The sequence below is a fragment of the Dipteris shenzhenensis genome, chromosome 9 (genome assembly GCF_047967505.1).
Source record: "Dipteris shenzhenensis isolate YYH24624 ecotype China chromosome 9, Dip_SZ_1.0, whole genome shotgun sequence".
NCBI classification, from domain to species: domain Eukaryota; kingdom Viridiplantae; phylum Streptophyta; class Polypodiopsida; order Gleicheniales; family Dipteridaceae; genus Dipteris; species Dipteris shenzhenensis.
Window position 1 is genome coordinate 23,058,740 of NC_141604.1, and position 20,224 is coordinate 23,078,963.

Genomic DNA, 20,224 nt, shown 5'->3' on the forward strand with positions numbered 1-20,224 from the left:
TGTCGCAAGGCCATAGCTAGCAGACCACAGCGGACCATATACACTAACAGCCATCAGCGCTCCATCACAGGTTTTATTTTGCACAATAGCCTCACACATCTAAAACTTGCACAATAGCCTCACACATCGGCGACCCTTGATGGAGAGGAAAATTTTCAATCTCCGCGGCGACACCACCTAACCAGCTTCCAAATGATCATCACAGTGTCACCAGCCCCCCATCCTCTTCATGAGCTCAAAGAGTTCCCTCTATGTATTGATATCATTAGGATTATGGATTTTTTTGTATTCGTCATGTGTGTTGATACTCCCTTAGAGGCTCCACCCCTCAGCTCCTTATGTCGGGTTCTTTTAGTCTCATAGAGTCTTTGGTCTTCCAAAGACTTTTAATATACCTTTGTAAGACTAAAATATGTCCAATCATACAATTTTAGATTTTTTATTGTTCTAAAGATCAAAAATCTACATAGAAAATAAAAGAGAAAATGGAAGAGAAGAAAAAATAGATAAACAAAAAACAAAAGGAAGGCATACTTAGCAAGCAAAGCAACACTTATGTCGTCATCAGTGCCCAAAGCAGCTAGACTAGGTTTCTAAAGACCCGCAGAGTCTCTTGGGCAAACCAAGTGAATACTAAAATAAGTCAACAAAACAAAAGAGAAAGAAAACAAGAAAGGAAGGAGAAAGGAAGAAGATGACTAAGCAAAAAGACTTTTAATAAACTCACTCTCTCTCTCAGCAAGGGCCTTAGTGTGCCCTTTGCTCTCAGCCCACAGTGGCTTGTATGGGTTACATGTATTTTGTACTTTGTGTCATAGACCCGCGAGGTCTCCCGACGACATTAATACACCCCTCTCTCTCTCTCTCTCTCTCTCTCTCTCTCTCAGAGGCCAGTGTGGAGCAGCTACAAGTTCTCAGGTTATCACGGATGATCTGTGGTAAGCCATCCGTTCCTCACCAAATCATTCGGGCGGAGTTTGGGTCACCCCCATTACAGCTAGATGTTGCATTTCAGGTCATCACGTATATGCACCGAGTCAGGGAGTATGGGGATTACACCTCTGGGTGTAGCACGCTACCATGGCTAGCACTGTCCTCTTCTATGGCACTTGCAGCAAGAGGGGACCAGAGGTGCTCGTATGCACGTACAAAGAGATGGTTTGAGGGACTGGGGCTCCACATGGACAGACTACCTCCCTTCCAATACAGCATGGATGCTCCGTTTTCTCCCCTCCTATCACACGAGGTCAACCAGTTATCTGTGAGGATCTATTACAACTACACACCTTCCGGACCTGGCTGGGACCGAGTGATCTTCTAGTGAAGCTTAGCTTCTACAGAGATCACTTCTTACATATCACAGCGGAGGGTTCCATAATCCATTGACCTACTAGGGTACACATAGATTTACTTACCCCACTCAACTGAGGATCTCTCTTAGGCAGTTCCGGGTCTCTTCACATAGACTTCGTATCGAGAGTGGCAGAGCAGAGCAACTACCCAGGGAGAGGTGCATATGCACTTTGTGCACAACATGCAGGAGGTTGAGACAAAGGAGCACTTCATCTTTAGGTGTCTTGTTTACTATGAGATTCGAGGGCGTTTCTACTGCCTCTTCAAAGATAGCTATGGGATTTTGGCCCGATTCATCTCCAACCCAGACTAGCGATGTTTGGCAGGGTTTCATTCATGAGATACTCAGACACTGCGAGAGGATACTTCGAGCACGAAGATAGGAGCAGACTTTTTCCTTGGCTGATCCCTCTCAGAGCTCTATCACGAAGTTTTTCCAGCCAGATCACATGGACACCCGCGGGACGAGGCCTCGACATGACCGTGACCCGAAGCATGTGACCCGACAACTCAGACAGAGGGTTGACACACAAATCACACTTGGGGACATCCCCTCCATGTTTAGAGCCGGGTCCCGCCCGACGGGGGTCCCAATAGCCCTGGTTAGACGCAGAGCTATGACCAAGAGACATGCCAGGGCTGCACCTTTGAGTGGTCGACAACACTCTATCGCCGATTTCAAGCCCCCATTGCTTCATCCACCCTGATGTCCTGATGGTGATGATGATGATGATGATGATGATGAGATAGTCGACTACTGACATGACTATGTTGGCCTTAGGATTTAGTACTGACATTCTGCATTTTTTGCATTTGCGTTGGTGTGGATGCTCGTTTAGTAGCTCCACCACCACAACTCGTTTGTACCAAGTTTTTCATAGTCTCATAGACCCATCGGTCTTCTGAAGACTTTAATAAACTTTCTTTCTCACGGGTAATGGCAGCAAGGGAAGCAGGGAAATGGGCTGCCTACAGGGATGGAAAAGTAATTATACGGGAAAGAGCTAACAGAGGGGATAAGGGAGAAGGAAGAAGGGGAACTATGACGGTGTCAGATCCGGGAGGGGAGTGCACAAAACAAGCTGAATACGGCTGTATGGGAACTGTAATGGTACCCTTTGGTTCGACCCAAGTGGCTTCTCGGAGACATACACAGACAAAGACATCATCTTCTACACTCAGACACATGAGAGCCCAGAGAGAGAGCTGCCCACAGTGACAAGATACACTTGGGAGTCAGCTCATAGGAGAGAACTAAGGATAGATAGTGGAGTACGAGGCTCTGGAGGCATAGCTGTCCTTTTCAAGACACACTTGAAACCACTCATATCTGTGGTACGAAGAGAGGAACATGCACGTCATATGTGGATACGAGTCCAATTGCTAGATGCCCGACTGATCTTCATTGCAGTATGCTACTTCCCTCCAGACACGTCATCATATGCTCATGAGGTCACTACAGAGGGACACAACCCTTATGAGACGATACATGATGATATCATAGAGTTCTCCAAACAGGGACCCCCACATGATGCCGGAGTTAGATGCAACAGAGCTTGGGATTCGGAGGCATTCTGCAGATACATCACATGTGATAGCATATGGGCAACACCTGCTCGAGCTGGGAGCTGTTCAGGATCTCATCATCTACAATGGCCTTCAGAGATGGCCATCATTTGGGAGATTCACATGTTTCCCATATGGCGAATCTTTCAACAGTTGACACGCCGCAAGAGACGAGCCTTCCTCACATACGGGATTGATGAGATCATCAGATCATTTCGAGAAGGAGACCTGACCACTAGATGGGGACTTCTTTCGGAGGGGAAGCCACCCATTCCCATTACTGATCTGGGAGTATGGCACACTTATGCATGCTCCCTATATGATGTCCCAAAGTAGACACCGCCAAGCATGTCCTCTATGCCCAAGCCCACTACCTGCCATCTATACACTATGCAGAATGTGCGGGCTGCACTTCCCCGGCTCCACAACTGCAAATCATAGGATCATGAAGGCCTACAGACAGAGCATTTCGCACATGAGCAAGAGGTTCTAGCCCCAATTTTTGCACAGATGTTTAACCTTGCAGTTTGTCACGACTTCCCACTAGCATGGAGCACCACCACTATCGTACCGATACACTAAGCAGGAGACCTCATGGGCACTGGGAACTATCGCACCCTCATGATTGGCCACACATTGGCCAAGATCTATGGATCGGTACTAGAGAGGGAGATCAGCAGTCATGCAGAGGCACAGGGACAGTAAGCACCAAGGCAGGGAAGATTCAGGAGGCAGTGCTCTACTATAGAGCATATTTTCACTCTGAGGGCTGTCACTGAGGAGGCAAGGTCCACACATCAGAAAGTCTACACATGTTTCATAGACTTACGAAAGGCTTTCAACACTGTCCCACGACCCCATATGATCAGGAGACTACAGAAGATGCAGATTCCAGAGACGTTGATCTGAAGTGTGATGAGCTTATATGAGTCAGTCATAGGTAGGGTCCGTGCTTCAAGTGGTCTATCGGATTAGGTCGAGAGCACAATTGGGGTGAAGCAGGGCTGGCCTCTCTCACCGGCTCTCTTTGGACTCTACATCAATGAGATCACATCCTTCATAGATCGCCTAGGGGGCGAGGGTTCATTACTCGGTGATCTTCTCATACAAATATTGCTCTATGTTGATGATATAGTTCTTATATCCTCTTCAGCGGAGGGGCTGCAAAGATATCTAGAGGCCTTAGAGGTGTTCTGCAGAGAGAGAGACTTGACGGTCAACCTTGGGAAAACTAAGGTTATGATCTTCAACACCTCATGAGCAGTGATTCACCGACTTAGTTTCACTTATCATGGCGAGCCAATGGAGATAGTCTGGAAGCAAGGTGAGCAATGAGCAAGAGTGAGAGTGAGCAAACGTAAGTGTACTGAATAGAAGAGTGGAATGAGTGAAGTACAAAAAAAGAGTGAGGGGTTTTATCTAAGTGACAAAACCCTATCCTATCCACTAACCGTAGTTAGGTATTGGACTGTGGTTAGGGGGAAAAACCTCAATGAGGGAAAAGTGCCCCTAACCTACTTATTACAATACATTGGTCACTGCATAGAATATGATAATAATTCTAACACCCCCTGCAGTGCCAATGCGGTGTACAAGGTAGTGATCAATCACCAAAAGGAGATAAGTTTAGGGCACTGCGAAATGCCTCAAACTTCTCACGTGGAAGTGCTTTGGTAAAGATGTTTGCAAGATTGTCATGTGTTGACACATAGATCATACTAATCTCCCGTGCATGCAACTTCTCTTTGACATAATGATAATGAACCTCAATGTGCTTTGTTCGAGCATGAAACACAAGATTCTTTGCCACTACTATAGCACTCTGGCTATCAGTGAGAATTGAAGAAGGACCCTCCAATAAGAGACGAAGATCAGTGAACAAACGACACAGCCAAACACATTCAATTGTCGCTCTGAAAGCTGCCCTGTACTCAGCTTCACATGAGGAAGTAGCCACTGTAGATTGCTTCTTGCTCAGCCAAGAAATGCAAGCTTTGCTCAAAAAGAAACAATTACCACTAGTGGACTGCCTGGTATCATAGTCTCCAACCCAATCTAAATCACTATAAGCATGCATCTGCAAGTCACCCCCTCTGGGAAACATCAAGCCATAAGACTTTGTGCTTGCAAAGAACGGAAGATGCGCTTTACAACCTGTCAATGTGTTGTCTTTGCGCTGTGCATATACCTGCTCACCTGACATACTGCATATTGAATATCGGGCCTAGTATTGCACAAATAGATGAGGCATCCAACAGCCTGGCTGTAAAGTGTGACATCCACTGATTCACATGCATCATACAAAGCAAGCTTCAGCCCCGGCTCCATGGGAGTGGCTATAGGCTTACAATCATGCATGTTGAACCTATCCAAGAGCTTCTGCACATACTTGGATTAAGACATAACGATGCCACGCTTGTCTTGTACAAACTGGATCCCCAAATACAAATTTAGCATGCCCAAATCTGTCATGTCAAATTCAGCTTTCCACTCGGCTTTGAAATCTGAAATTAATTCCTCATTTGACCCTGTGAGCAGCATGTCATCTACATAAAGAATGACTCCCCCATCCTTCTTGATGTAGAGAGTGCTTTCCATGGGACTATTATGTAACCCCTTTCTTGCCAGGAATGCATCAATCTTGGCATACCATGCACGTGGTGCTTGTTTCAACCCATATAAAGCTTTGTTCAACTTGCAAACCTGAACTGCATTGCCAGAATGTTCAAATCCAGGAGGTTGTTTGACATAAACTTCTTCCTGCAAGTCCCCATCAAGGAAAGCTGGTTTTATGTCCAACTGATGGACATTCCAAACAAAATTTGCAGCCGTGGCAATAACTAACCTTATGGTGGTCATCCATGATGTAGGAGCAAAAGTCTCCTCATAATCTATGCCCTTCTTCTGTGCATAGCCTTTGGCAACCAGCCTTGCCTTGTACCTGTCTATGGACCCAACTGGCTTCCGTTTCACTTTGAAAACCCATTTGGTACCAATGGCATGCTTCCCTGGTGGCAAATCCACAACATCCCAAGTCTAATTTTCCTCAATGGACTGCAATTCATTGTGCATGGCATGCATCCAATGCACATTATCCTTTGCTTCTTCAAAAGAGTCAGGTTCTTCTTCATCAAGAAGAGTACCTGCATAAGCTGTCTCAACTGAAAGAGCCCCCTTGCACTGCGACTCCTGCCAGGACTCAAGCCTACTCTCCCTGAGAGACTGTAGCAACCAATTCGGAACTGGTTTGGCTGCATGTATCTCTTGAATCTCTTGCCTGAAAACTTCATCCACACCCTGTGGAGGTACAAAATCAGCCTGTGGCTGAATCGAGGCATGTGGATCAGGAGGAGGTTGCTGTAAATTCTGATTTTCAGCATGAGCCTCAGCTAGGGAACCAAATGCTATAGGAAGCATCCCCTCAAAAACATCATCTAAAGAAGCTCGAATAGTAAATTCAGCATGTGTATGTGCTGAATTCTCTGAAAATATAACATCTCTACTTACAAAAATCTTGCGAGAAACCAGATTGCAAAGATGATAGCCTTTGCTTTGTGCACTATTCCCAACAAAAATGCATTTAAGTGCCTTATCTGACAACTTATGTCAAAACTCCACAGACACGTGGGCATATACAACACAACCAAAAACTCTGAAGTGATCCACTGAAGGCTTTCTCCCATGCCATGCCTAATAGGGAGTCATTGTGTTCAAAGCCTTTGTGGAAGCCCGATTCAAAACATAATTTGCACACGTGAGGCCTTTGAGCCAAAACCTGTGAGGTAACTTTTTAATGGTAAGCATGCATCTATTCATCTCCATAAGAGTGTGATTCTTGCGCTCAGCTTTGCCATTTTGCTCAGGTGTAAGCCTCACTGTAAGCTGATGCCTGATGCCTTTCTCCTTCAAAAATGCCTCAAACTCATGAGACATATACTCCCCCCCCTCTATCTGTGCGAAGTGTCTACACCTTGAGCCATGTCTCATTCTCAACCATAGCCACAAAGTGTTTGAAATGCATAAACACTTCTGATTTTGCCTTAAGACCATAGACCCAAGTATAATTGGTGAAGTCATCTATGAATGTAGCATAATAGAGATAACCACCAAAAGCTGGTGTCCTCATGGGACTGCAGACATCACTATGTATGAGCTGTAATTTTTTAGTAGCTCTTACCGCACCATCCTTCTCAAAAGGAAATCTATGCATCTTGCCAAGGATGCAACCCTCACATGCATGAGGAGGAGGTGACTCCAAAGGAGGCAATGCATCAACCATATAAGCTGCCATAGCTCATGTGTGCCCATACCTGGCATGCCATAACTCCACATTATGCATCGCAGTAGTGGAAGTGCTCACTGATAATGCAAGATTGGATCTTTTCTCATATATATCAAGCTGAAAAAGACCCCGATACAAAGTGCCAGACAACACCAAAGCATAGTCATTCTCTTTGTCTCTGACTACACACGTAGCATCATCAAATACAACCTGAAATCCTCCTCTATTAAGAGAGGACACTGAAAGCAAATTCTTCTTTATACATGGCACATAGAGAACATCTGAAATTCTGAAATCTGTGCCATCAGTGGATGTGAGAATAATGTCCCCCACTCCACACACTAAATAAGAAGAATTATTTGCACAAGTCACCTTCTTTTTAGTAGGTGGAGAAAAAGGCTCTTCTTAGAAGTGATGTGCTTAGAAGCACCACTATCAAAATACCAAGTGTTCAATGTCTCATTGACACTGAGAGAGCATGCATCCTTTTAAAAATCATAACTGCAAGTCAAGAAAGCATAAGGATCATCTTCAATAGTGGCTGTAGTATCTGAACTACCCACTGAAAAATCTGAAATGCAAGACAAAAAGGCATAGTGTTCTTCCACAAAGTTGGCTGTAACATCTCCCCCATCATGTGCATGAGGAGTTGATGCATCTGACACGGCCATACCTGAATCCCTTTTCTTTTCTTTAGCTATGCGCTTCTTGCATTCACCAATATAATGTCCTGCCTTCTTGTTGCAGTAGTGACAAATGCCCTTCTTTTTAGGCTTATCTACATCACCCTTAGCCTTATAAGAGGGCTGTCCTGAATCAGCTTTATGCTTATGTGCGGGCTGATTGGCATGTTGTTTTTGCTACCCTTTTCCTTTGGGCTTAGACTTAGAAAGCATGTCATGCTCGCCAACCCATGTTGCCATATTTCTTCTTATCTACTCTTCCTGCAACACAAGTCCTACTAACTTGTGAAAAGAGAGGATTGCTGCCCCCCCTCAATGACAAATTCAGCGAGGTGTGCAAACCAAGATAGAACTCAAAAAGAGAATTCAGAGTGGTGGTAATGTGGAAGCAACGTGAGCAATGAGCAAGAGTGAGAGAGAGCAAACGCAAGTCTACTGTATACAAGAGTGGAATGACTGAAGTACAAAAAAAGAGTGAGGGGTTTTGTCTAAGTGACAAAACCCTATCCTGGATTCATCTAGGTACAAGTGACAAAACCCTATCCTATCCACTAATCATAGTTAAGGATTGGACTGTGGTTAGGGGAAAAAACCTCAATGAGAGACAAGTGCCCCTAACCTACTTAATACAATGCATTGGCCACTACCTAGAATATGATAATAATTCTAACAAATAGTGCAGTCGTACACATATTTGGGAGCAATCTTCACACGACCCATCTTCACGATGACCCATGCAACCCAAGCACGGCTCACACGAGGGCGTAGTACTTTGGCTAGACTAGAGGGATAGTGCTTCGAGGCGCACTTTCAGTATCCACCGACGAAGGACTGGCTTTTTGACACACTGGTGCGACCAATTGCCATGTATGCAGCACCCTTCTAGGGGTGCGATCTCCCAAGGACAGACTGGAGGAGCTTCGAGCGGCTACAGGTGACGATGGGGTCCAGGATGATCCGATGTAAGCCCTAAGTCCCACATGAGGTAGTACAAGCACAGTTCGCCATGAAACCTCTCCAAACTGATGCCATCTTTCAGACAATGACTTTCATCCACAAAGTCTAGGACTTACCCCACTGGAGACTTCCAAGGTTGGCCCTAGAGTCATCCAGACGGCTAACAGAGAGTGGGCCAGACACATGGTATGCACGCATATCTACATGGCTTGCCAGGCACAATATCCAAATAGGCACGCTTCCCTCCCTTCAGTACAGCATGGATGCACCTCCTAAGTCGATCCCACAAGATGAGATCAACCGTATCATATGGTTAGACGTCCTCCAGCTTCATACATCCTCGAGGGGGGCAGGGAGGGACCAGGAGCTCCCCACCAAGACCCACTTCTACCGCGACCACTTCTTAAGAGTATCAAATGAGGGATTCATCATCACACCCCAGTATCTCGAGGACAAAGGAGTCTCCGATGCACTGAGAATTGCCATTGGTCAGATGCAAGTTTCGTCCCATCAAGTGAGGATCGAGGCAGGGAGAGCAGCAGGTATACCCAGAGAGCAACGGCTCTGCACGCTATGTACGCTGGGGGCGATTGAGACAGAGGAGCATTTTCTTTGTGTTTACCTAGCCTACTCTAAGATCCGGGGGTGTTAGCACTGTCTCTGGGGAGTGGCTTTGTCCCTCTATCACGACTGATCCATTTCCATGACCAGGTCTGTATCAGGCTCTACCTGATGGAGATGCGTCGGCACAGGGAGACACTACTACAACAGATCAGAGAGCAGCAAGGGATGGCAAGACCACCACAGGACATAGAGGATGACCGTGCACGACGACGCGTCACAGACTTCTATACATTTGAGTCATCCCCAAGACACAGTGGAGTGGATGATGAGGAACTAGCCGACATGAGAGCAGTTTGGATTAGCAATCACAACTTTCCTCAGAGGGAACCAACAGAGACGAGGGGTCACTCTGGACATAGCTCAGAGAGCGAGGAGACCGCGTCCAAGACTGCAACGCGAGATAGCTCCACAGACACAGATACGAGATATCTTCGCAGCCCACCAGAGAGCCATCATTGTGCCAGGCTTTGGTTTCTGATTTTGTTTCTGAGTCCCAGCTCCGAGACTGACTTGTTTTTCAGTTTGTACCTGATATTGGATAGATTGATCTGGTCCACTATGCAGTTGCAGTTGACTATTTTTATTCATGATTATGATTTTGTTAGTATAGATTAGTATTGATCAAGGACCCTAGCACGCCCTTTGCATCAGCCCACTGAGGCTTGTATGAGTTTGCTTCTCTGTGTTAGGCTCGCGAGGCCTCCCGTGGACGTTAATACATCTTTCTTTCTTTCTTTCTTTCTTTCTTTCTTTCTCTCATTAGTGACTTCAAATTGGCTGAGACACCAACATAGATGTAGTGACACTCAGTCCATAACTGATGTAGTACATAAGTTTTCTAAGATACTAGGATGGACTCTCGGTCCTTAAGTGACATTTTGGTTTTGATGGACTCTCAATCCTTAACTCATTTGGTTATCTCAGTCTCATAGACCTTTCGGTCTTTTGTCGACTAGTCTTTCTTTCTTTTGTAGATCCTTCGAGGCGTGTATGAGTTATTTTTTGTCACATGCACCCCTGCACTTGGGTGCAAAGTGACACACTGGCTGTGCGTAATAGTTCCCTAATAGGAGATTTTGTTGTATGCTGTGACCACTCTGTGAGCAGTTGTACAAGGACAATCAGGCACAAGCTACGTAAGTCAGTCTCTCGGCCTTAGGTCAAGTCGGAAGATCAGTCCTTGTTCACTACCAGTGAGAACTATGGCATTGTCATCACGAAGATCATAAACTAGGCATCTGTAGCCATCAAAAATAACTTTGAAACCTGAAGTGGCAATTGCTGAAATTGAAATCAAGTTCACTTCAATTCCAGGCACAAAAAGAACATTTGTCAGAGTGACAGGATGGCTTGAAATGGATGTGAGCTGCACATCTCCAATTCCTTTGACAGCATATGAAGCATTATTAGCACATGTGACAATCCCCCCTCGAGGTGCATCAGCTAAAGAATGAAACAACTGTCTGCAAGATGTGACATGCTTGGAAGCACCACTATCAAAGTACCAGGACTGAGCATCATTAGCAGTAAAGAATGCATCAGCTTTGGAGGGATCAAATGAGCAATGGACAGCCCACGCCCAATCATCCTGAAGAGCATGTGCATGTGAAGCATCTTCTCGCTCATTGGATTCAATAGCATGAGAGGCATTAACTGTCAATCCTGCTTTCTTTTTCTCCGAAGCAATGCGCTTCCTGCATTCTGAAATGTCATGTCCAGGCTTGCGACAATAGTTGCATCTTTTCTTCTTTGACTTATCTGCTGTATTTTTAGATGCATGGGAGGAATTGCAACTGCTATGCGCAGATTTTGGCTTGCCCATAGGCTTGGAAGCCTTGCCTCTTCCTGTCTGCTGTGAAGCAAATGCATGATCAGGAATAATGGCTTGTCTATTAGCTCTACTTTGCTCAAGTAAAGTAACTAGCTGATCAAAAGAATAGTGGTCTCGATTACCCATGGCCACTAATCGAAGGGTTGTAGCAAACCCTTGATATGTATCTGGCAATCCATTCAATGTGGTACTGACAAGCTGTGAATTTGGCACCACCTCATCAATGTTGGCAAGTTGTTCCATGAGGTCCTTGACCTTTGTCAGGTATGCATCCATAAAGTCACCTTCATTCATGCTGACTTCCTGTAATTGCCTTCTCAAATATGCAACACGTGCCTCATTGCGAATTTGATAGAGAGAAGCCAATTTATCCCAAGCATCCTTTGCTGTCCTGCAAGACCGAATGTGTGATTAATGATTCTCTTGCATGATAAAGCAATACATGAATGTGCATTTGCATCTCTTGCATCCCATCTTGACTGTTCCTGAGTTGGAAGAGTAGTAGCAAGAGTGCTAGAAGATGAGGCATCAGGAGGAGTACCCCCTACAGAGGGACCAGCAGTAGAGGCAACCACCGTAGCATTGGCTGGCCTCAGATCAACCCTGGAAACAATATTCCACAAATGCTTTGCAACAAGAACATGTTTCATGAGATAAGACCACATCGGATAGTTGGTGCCATCCAACTTATCATCTTCACGAAGAACGCCAAATAGATCTTGATTGTTCCCAGCCATAGCAAATGTGATACCCTGAAGGAGACCTGAAAACCCAAAAGCCTCAAGGCTATCACTACAAAAAGCTGGCTGTCCAAAAATGACAGCAAATATCTGCAAATTTCCAACCCAAAACAAAGGGCAAATGCAGATCTGACCCAAATGTAACTGTGGCAAGCAATGTTCACTGCAAAAACAGCAAATGTGGCAAAAGCCCCAAATTTAATGAGGGCAAATAGGCCAAAAAGAGGGTAAATGCAGAAGAGCCCTAAATTTTGCTGATATTTTTGCAAATGTGACCCAATGTATAAAAATATGAGTCAATGTCCTACAGAAAAGACTCAATGTCCTGCAAAAGTGATTCAATGTCCCCCAATTTGACCCAATGTATTGCAATCAAACAAGAAATTGCAAACCAAATCCCAAAAGGTAGCCTCAAGGCTTGCAACTGCAAAATTAGGACTTGTTGTCCACAAGGTGACTGCAAAAGTGCAACTGTCCCAATGTATAGACCTCAAGAGGTAGGCTTTCCAAACTGTTGAAATAGCTTGATAAGACTTCAAACAATGAAAGGAAGTTAAGGACAGCAAAAGCCCCAAATTTTGAGAATGTCCTGTAAGGTACGAGCTGTACGGACAAAGCAAGTACGTGACAGTATGGAACACACGTGACTATACGAAAACACAATACGAAGCATCGTGTACGACTGTACGAAGCTGTATGGAGTAGGTACGATACCTGTACGGCTGTACAAAAGATGTACGGCGCAGTACTGCTGTACGGAAGCCTGGTGTACGGAATCACATGTAGTCTCCAACTTTGTACGGCAGATCTTCACACGTGGCTGTACGACGATGTTGGTACAACTGTACGGAGCAGAGTGTACGTCTATACAGCGGCGCAGGTATGAAATGCAGTACAGAACTTAGTGCGAAGCAGTTTGTACGACGGGCGTACTGTGTGCAGATTGTGTGTACGGGCGTCTGTATAGTCGTACAGACTATACGAATGGAGAAGCAGGTAGGCTGAGGAGAGCTAGTGCAAATCCAAGAGCAGGAGACGAATCAAAACGTGGCTCTGATACCACTGTAGGATCGATAGGCAAAAGAGAGAGAGAGCAAGGTACAAAGAGTCACACGAGTCTGCCGTCACGTCAACTAGGATAGTGAAAAAGAAAGAGTACAAGGTACTTGTACCTAGACCTAGGACTAAGTGTCCTAGGTGTCACATAGGACTAAGTGTCCTATGTGGCCTAAAAGGCACTAACACTACAAGTGCCTATATTTATGCGGCCTATAGGGCATCACTAGAACCACCAGGAGATGGCCTACAACAAACACTAGCAATGTTGCCATCAGGGCAGTTTTACAGCAAGAAGATAGGTCCATGGCATATTACAACAAAAAGCTTAACGATGCCGAAAAGAACTATTTAGTTTATAATAGAGAGCTCCTCGGTGTCATCCACGCATTAAAACATTGGAAGCCTTTCCTATACGGACGGACTTTCACGGTTAAGATACATCACCAAGCCCTTAAGTGGCTTTAGACAATGCCTAGTGCGCAATGGAGCAATCGGCAACAACGGCGAAGCCAGATATTCCAACAATTTGAGGGAATGATCGAGTACGTTCCCGGCAAAAACAACCCCGTTGTGGACGCTCTCAGTCGGAAAGGCTCCATCCGGACCATTGAGCAAGCCACTGTGCTCGAAATCAAAGGAAAGGATCTTGATAGCATGAAGGCACAGTACACGGAGTTAGCAGAGTTTGGCACGCAATTCCAGTTAGCCACGACGCTTGCTCCAGGCCATTACTCATTAGAGGACGGTTGGCTTTTCTATAAGAAAATATTATGTGTAGTCAAAGACAAACGGCAGTTGCTTCTTCATGATGCCCACGACGCCCTTATCGGTGGTCACAGAGGTATCAACGGGACTTTGGAGAAGTTAGAGCACTATTTCTATTCGCCAAAGATGCAAAAGGATGTATACGGCTGTGTTCAAAATTGTCAGATATGCCAAAAGGTCAAGGCTTCCCACAAGAAAGTGGCAAGCTTACTTATGCCATTACCAATCCCCGACGGTCCTTTTCACGACATAGGTATTTCGTGGGGCCACTTCCAGCATCCGTAAGTACGCGTAATACTCAATGTCTTACTATTGTTTGTCACTTTAGTAAATATCGTATGCTTATTGAGAGGCAAGAGCCCACTTCACATGCGAGCAAGCCTTGGGCCATTTGGCGTCATCTAAGGTGCAGCAGATCTTCTGACAATTGACATGTCATAAGAGGTGGGCCTTCCTCGCACACAGGATGGATGAGATTCTCACATCTTTTCGAGAAGGAGACCCGACCACTGGGTGGGAATTTCTATTGGAGGGGAAGTCACCTATTCCCATCACTGACCCAGGTGTGTGGCACACATATGCATGTTCCCTTTATGATGCCCAGATGCAGACACCACCGAACATGTCCTCTATGCCGAGGCCCACCACCCGTCACTTGTTCACCACACATAATGTACGGGCTGCACTCTATCGGCTACACAATCCGAGAGCACACGATCATGAGGGCCTACAGACTGGCCACTTTGCACATGGGTAGGAGGTCTTAGCTCCGGTCCTAGCACAAATGTTCAATCATGCTATGCGCCACGGCTTCCCACCTGCTTGGAGTACCACCACTATTGTGCCAATACACAAAGTCGGGGACCCTATGGATACTGGGAGCTATCGCACGCTCATGATTGGCCACACTTTGGCTAAGATCTATGGGTTCGTGTTAGAAGAGAGGCAACTCAACAGTCACACATAGGCTCGAGGGCAGCGGGCACTAGGACAAGCAGGATTCCGGAGACAGCACTCTACTCTAGATCACATCTTTACTCTGAGGACTATCATTGAGGAGGCAAGGTCCATACACCAAAAAGTCTACACATATTTTATAGACTTTAGAAGGCATTGGACACTATCCCACGATCTCGCATGATCAGGAGACTACAGGAGATGCATATTCCAGAAAAATTTATTTGCAAGGGTGATGAGCCTATACGAGTCAATCAGAGGCAGAGTTCATGCCCCAGGTGGTCTATCGGATTAGGTCGAGGCACGATCGGGGTGAAGCAAGGTTGTCCCCTCTCACCGACTCCCTTGGAGCTTTACATCGATGAGATCACTTCCTTCATAGACTGCCTGGGAGGCAAGGGATCATTACTGACAGGCCTCGTGATACAAATATTGTTATACGCCGATGACATAGTCCTTATCTCATCTTCAGCGGAGGAGTTGCAGAGACATCTGGAGGCCTTAGAAGTGTTCTGCACAAAGAGAGACCTCACAGTTGACCTTGGGAAGATCAAGATTATGGTCTTCAACACCTCACACGCAGTGCTTCATCGACTCAACTTCACTTATCGTGGAGAGCCAGTGGAGATAGTGTAGTCCTACACATATTTGGGAGCAGTCTTCACACAACCCCTTTTCACTATGACCCATGCAACCCACGCAAGACTCACACGGGGGCGGAGCGCTCTGGCCCAGCTGGAGAGACAATGCTTCCAGGCATACTTTCAGGATCCACTGACGAAGTGCTCGCTTTTCGATATGCTAGTGCAACCAACTACCATGTATGCAGCATCATTCTGGGGATGAGATCTAGCGATAACAGAGTGGAGGAGATTTGAGCGGCTACAGGTAACTATGGGGTCTAGGATGATTCGGAGTAGGCCCTCAGACCCACATGAGATAGTACAAGTTTCCCATGACACCACTACAGGTTGATGCCATCTTCCAGACAATGACATTCATTCATAGAGTCTGGGACTTACCTCGATGGAGACTACCGAGGATGGCCCTAGAGTCATCCAAACGACTAGCAAAGAGCAAAAAATACACATGGTATGCACGTATATCCACATGGTTTGCCAGGCATGGGATTCAGATGGACAGGCTTCCCCCCTTCCAGTATAGCATGGATGCACCCCCTGAGTCGATCCCACCAGATGAGATTAACCATATCATATGGGTAGATCTCCTCCAGCTCCACACATCTCGGACTTGGGGGGGAGATCAAGAGCTCCCCACTAAGACCCAAGTCTACCACGACCACTTCCTGAGAGTATCGGAGCAGGGATTCATCATCAGACCCTAGTATCTTGAGGACAGAGGAGTCTCGCATGCATTGAGGATTGCCATCGGATAGATGCGGATATCATCCCATCAGCTGAGGATTGACATAGGGAGAGCAGCATGTATAGCCAAAGAGCAGAAGATCTACATGCTATGCATATTGGGAATGATTGAGACAGAGGAGCATTTTCTCTGTGCCTGTCCAGCCTACTATGAGATCAGGGGACAATACCATTGCCTCTACCAAGATGGGAGCGGCTTCGGCCCACTATCACGATTGATCCACTTCCATGACCAGGTCTGCATTGGGGGCTATGTGCTTGAGATGCGCCGACATAGGGAGACTACTACTATGACAGATCAGAGAGCAGCAAGAGGTGACCAAACCACAGGATACAGAGGCTGACCAGGCACAGCGACGTGTCACGGATTTTTATGTCTTTGAGTCAGCTCCAGGACACAGTGGGGTGGTGGAGGAGGAGGAGCTAGCTGATATGCAAGCAGTCTAGATTACCAAGAGAGAGAGAGATGAAGAGGCCACCCGCAACACGGAGAGTGACTAGAGCACACTCTATTGAGGTCTGGGCTATCACAGCTTTCCTCATAGGAAACCGCCCAAGACGAGGGGTCACTCGGAACATAGCCCATATTTTCAAGGAGACCACCACCACAGCGTGAGACAGCCCGACAGACGCAAATCCAACACATTTTCACCGCTCACAAAAGAGCCACCACAGTGCCGGGTTTCGGTTTCTCAGTCCCAGCTCTCAGCCTATTTCAGATAGTATATGTTTTGTACTTGATTTTTGCTCGAGCTATTGAGCTCTTATTTCAGCATAGTACTCAGAAAGGGTCTTAGCGCGCCCTTTGCTCCAGCCCATTGAGGCTTGTATCAGTTTTTCCCTTTTGGTGTACTTTGTACTTTGTCCCATAGGGCCGCAAGGCCTCTCTCTCTCTCTCTCTCTCTCTCTCTCTCTCTCTCAAATACACAGGTATGAATGTCAATGTTGACAAAACTGAGTCCCAATCGCTGGAAAGAAAGACAAATCTGATTCTATCTTTATGACAGAATCAAACTAGAAATGGTGAAATCCTACAAGTATCTAGGCCTTGACTTTGAAGACAAGTCTCCTGTCATGGGGAGTTGGCTGCAGCAAGCAAGCTGTCTTGCTAGAACATGGTATCCGAACCTTACATGGTAGTTTGAGAAACCTCTGGCTAACCATCAGTTGCCAGTAGCTAGCCCTAGGGTTAGGAGGGACTTTAAAGGGCTAGGGTTAATGAATATCATGAAGTCTGATCCCCTACAATGATAGGATGTTTTAACCTTTGCCATTGCATTCTCATTGAGTCTGGAATCATTTGAAATTTGTTTGCAAAACCCTCGCACCCCCTACAGAGATAGCACATACATGGGCATGTTTTCAATATTACAAGAGGAGACAGCAGTGCATACCATGGCACAAACGTCGTTTCTCAGATACTTTGGAATGGGTGAGGGGAATCCCATACATGCACATTCTACATGGAAGCTAATGCTTGGCAAACTATTGTTCCTCCCAAAGGTGAGCCTAGCACCTATAAATGGCAGTACCAAAAATGACAAAGTCTCAGAAAAAATACGCAAACCAGACAAGTCTTGCAAAGCTCTGCATTTGAGAAGGCAGGTATATATAGGATGATAGACATCACTTTCCCCCAAAACTTAGAGCATCTCTTCTCAATATCACTTGCTAGCTAGATGGTAATGGGCTTTACCACTGACCCAACCACTAAACTCAAAGACGGATGCTCTACTACTTGCTCCCTAGCATGGGCAATGAAGAATAACTACATGTCACTCAACCAAAACCCTTGGATCCATAAGAAAACATTCCTAGAATACCGAGAATATCCCTAGGCAGTACAAAACATTGCCCCAAAAAACTGTAAGCCTTGTTCTTAGGACCCTTTCCTTCTTAACTACATTGCAAACCTTTTGTACAATAGGTAAAGCCTGGAATTCATCTGAGAACCATCTACCCATTTGCTCACAGCTGAACGTTTACCACATCTGCTGCATTATCAGATTTAACCATTGCCCAGACATCACTACACAGTAGTATAGGCAGGAGTTTAAGGACAGGAACCACTTATCAAGCCTGGTGACTCCGTAAAGCTTTTGAGAAGCTGGCAGTTCGTCTGAAAATCTTGAAAATCAGATCTAGCAATCATTTAGTGGTTCTTCAAGCCATTAGACAGGCCGTTTCAGGTAGCCAGTGGCCACTCAAGGCAATGAACGGTAGTCAACTGACAGTGGAAATGAAACCGATACTGGGAGGAGATTGACCCTGCTAGAGAATGACAAGCCAATGAAGTATGCATACCACTTCTATTCAACTTAACTGTAACCATAGGACTGAGATGCCTGTATATAACAGTCAACAATGGTTTATGATTTCCATTTCTTTCAACTTTATTGTAGCGACAGGACGGAGATTGCCTGGCAACATAAAACGGAAGACATTGTACTATATACTTTCCTTTACCAGGTGGTTAATGCACCATGAGCTTGTGCCTACTTGCGCTCGATCAGATCCACGAATCAACTCTTAAAGTTGGAGTTACATTTTTTACAAATCCAGTTTAGGGCAGTTTCAAAATGAAAAATTGGCCGTTGAGGCAAAGCACGCAAGTATGTGAAGCTTACGGATTCACACGATGGCGTGTATGGCCATATTTGCAAGCATACCTTTCCAAAATCACGATACCATGCAAATTCATCGGGATGATAAAGCGCATGCATGTCCACAAATGGATTGCCCGTTGACTAATTAGATTTCACTCAAATCGCCAGAAAACATTGCAACGATTCTGCTCTAGTCGCAATAGTACTTTTAGTGGATGTATGTATATAGACAAATCGTACCGCTCCTTCTGCGTCTCCTGACCTGGAATACGACACAATGAGCCCATGAAATGACCTCGGACCTGGTTTCAATCCAGCAGCAACCATATCGGACATAGATTCTTCTACCCCTGCCACGTCCCCTTCACGAGCTTTTTCCATCAGCAATTCTAAAAACATGAAACGAAGGTCAGCCTCTTGACCAAGCTCCACCGCTTCCAACTCGGCAGGTTGCCAAACCAGTCGGTTTCTTTGCTCGACTCTGTCCAATCCCGTTATCGAATTTGGACTTTCAAACTCTTCACCTTCTACGTCCCAGTTCCGGTCGAGTCTATCTTCAAAGAAAACAGAACGACCACGAGTCGCACCGACGGGAGAAGCGTCTGATGACCGAAGTCTTTGCCTCCTGTTTTGGCTGTCGGCATCTGCGGTAGTTCTCTCCTGAATATTCCCTCTCCGTCGACCATTTTCAACGCACACCCCGTAATCTCCGTGCTTGAAAGCAGTGGCCGAGAAGCTCTGTTTATGGGCACGAGTAGCCCCGGCATCGTCTGTCAGTCTAGAGTTTTGTGGTAGCAAGCTGAGCTCCGTCCTTCCAGATGAGGATAGCCTCCAACCGGCTACTCGAGGGCTGCGTTTGTCCCGAATTCTCCTTCCTGCAGGCAAGGGAGCCAATGCAAGCAAGACGAAGGCATTGGAGAGAGGGAGATGGCGTTGGGAGGAGGGGAAGTGATGAGCAGGGGAGAAGAGACAGGGAGAAGTGAAAGATGGAGGGAGAGAATGAGGGGAGGGAGATGGCAAAGGCAGAAGGGCTTCCGCCATAGCCAACACCTCAAAGCTCACAATGTAGTCTGTAAGACAACCAATAAGAGAGAACGAAAGTTGGCGAAGGGAGAGTGTTCTTAGAAGATAAAGCTTTGTCGTGTGAATTTTCCCTCATTTATTTGGATAGGTTGGGCACTCGGCACATGTTGTTCATTTCCGTTTCAAGGGTGCCTCGTGGGGGACCCCATCTAGCCTCCCGGATTTCGAGCACATGCTCAGGAAGACTAGACCTTGTCTTCTGTGAGGTTGATGGTAGCTTTTCATTGGTTGCCACATCCTTGCTAGCCCTTACCTGCTTGTGTAGTTCGATTGCAAGGATCGGGCAAGGTCTCGTCCCCTTCAATTGCCTTCCATTTGCCACATCAGTTGGCT

General features: G+C 46.0%; 1 protein-coding gene across 1 annotated transcript in view; it reads right to left on the bottom strand.

Annotated features, from left to right (window-relative positions):
* The window catches only part of PTAC3 (plastid transcriptionally active 3), a 145,275-nt gene extending 125,358 nt beyond the window's left edge, over positions 1-19,917 (bottom strand). The window contains exon 1 of the mRNA XM_087379130.1: positions 19,049-19,917. Within this exon, the coding sequence (XP_087235256.1) occupies positions 19,049-19,849 (801 nt within the window). The 5' untranslated portion in view covers positions 19,850-19,917. The remainder of the gene's footprint in view (positions 1-19,048) is intronic.
* Between the last annotated feature and the right edge of the window lie 307 nt (positions 19,918-20,224).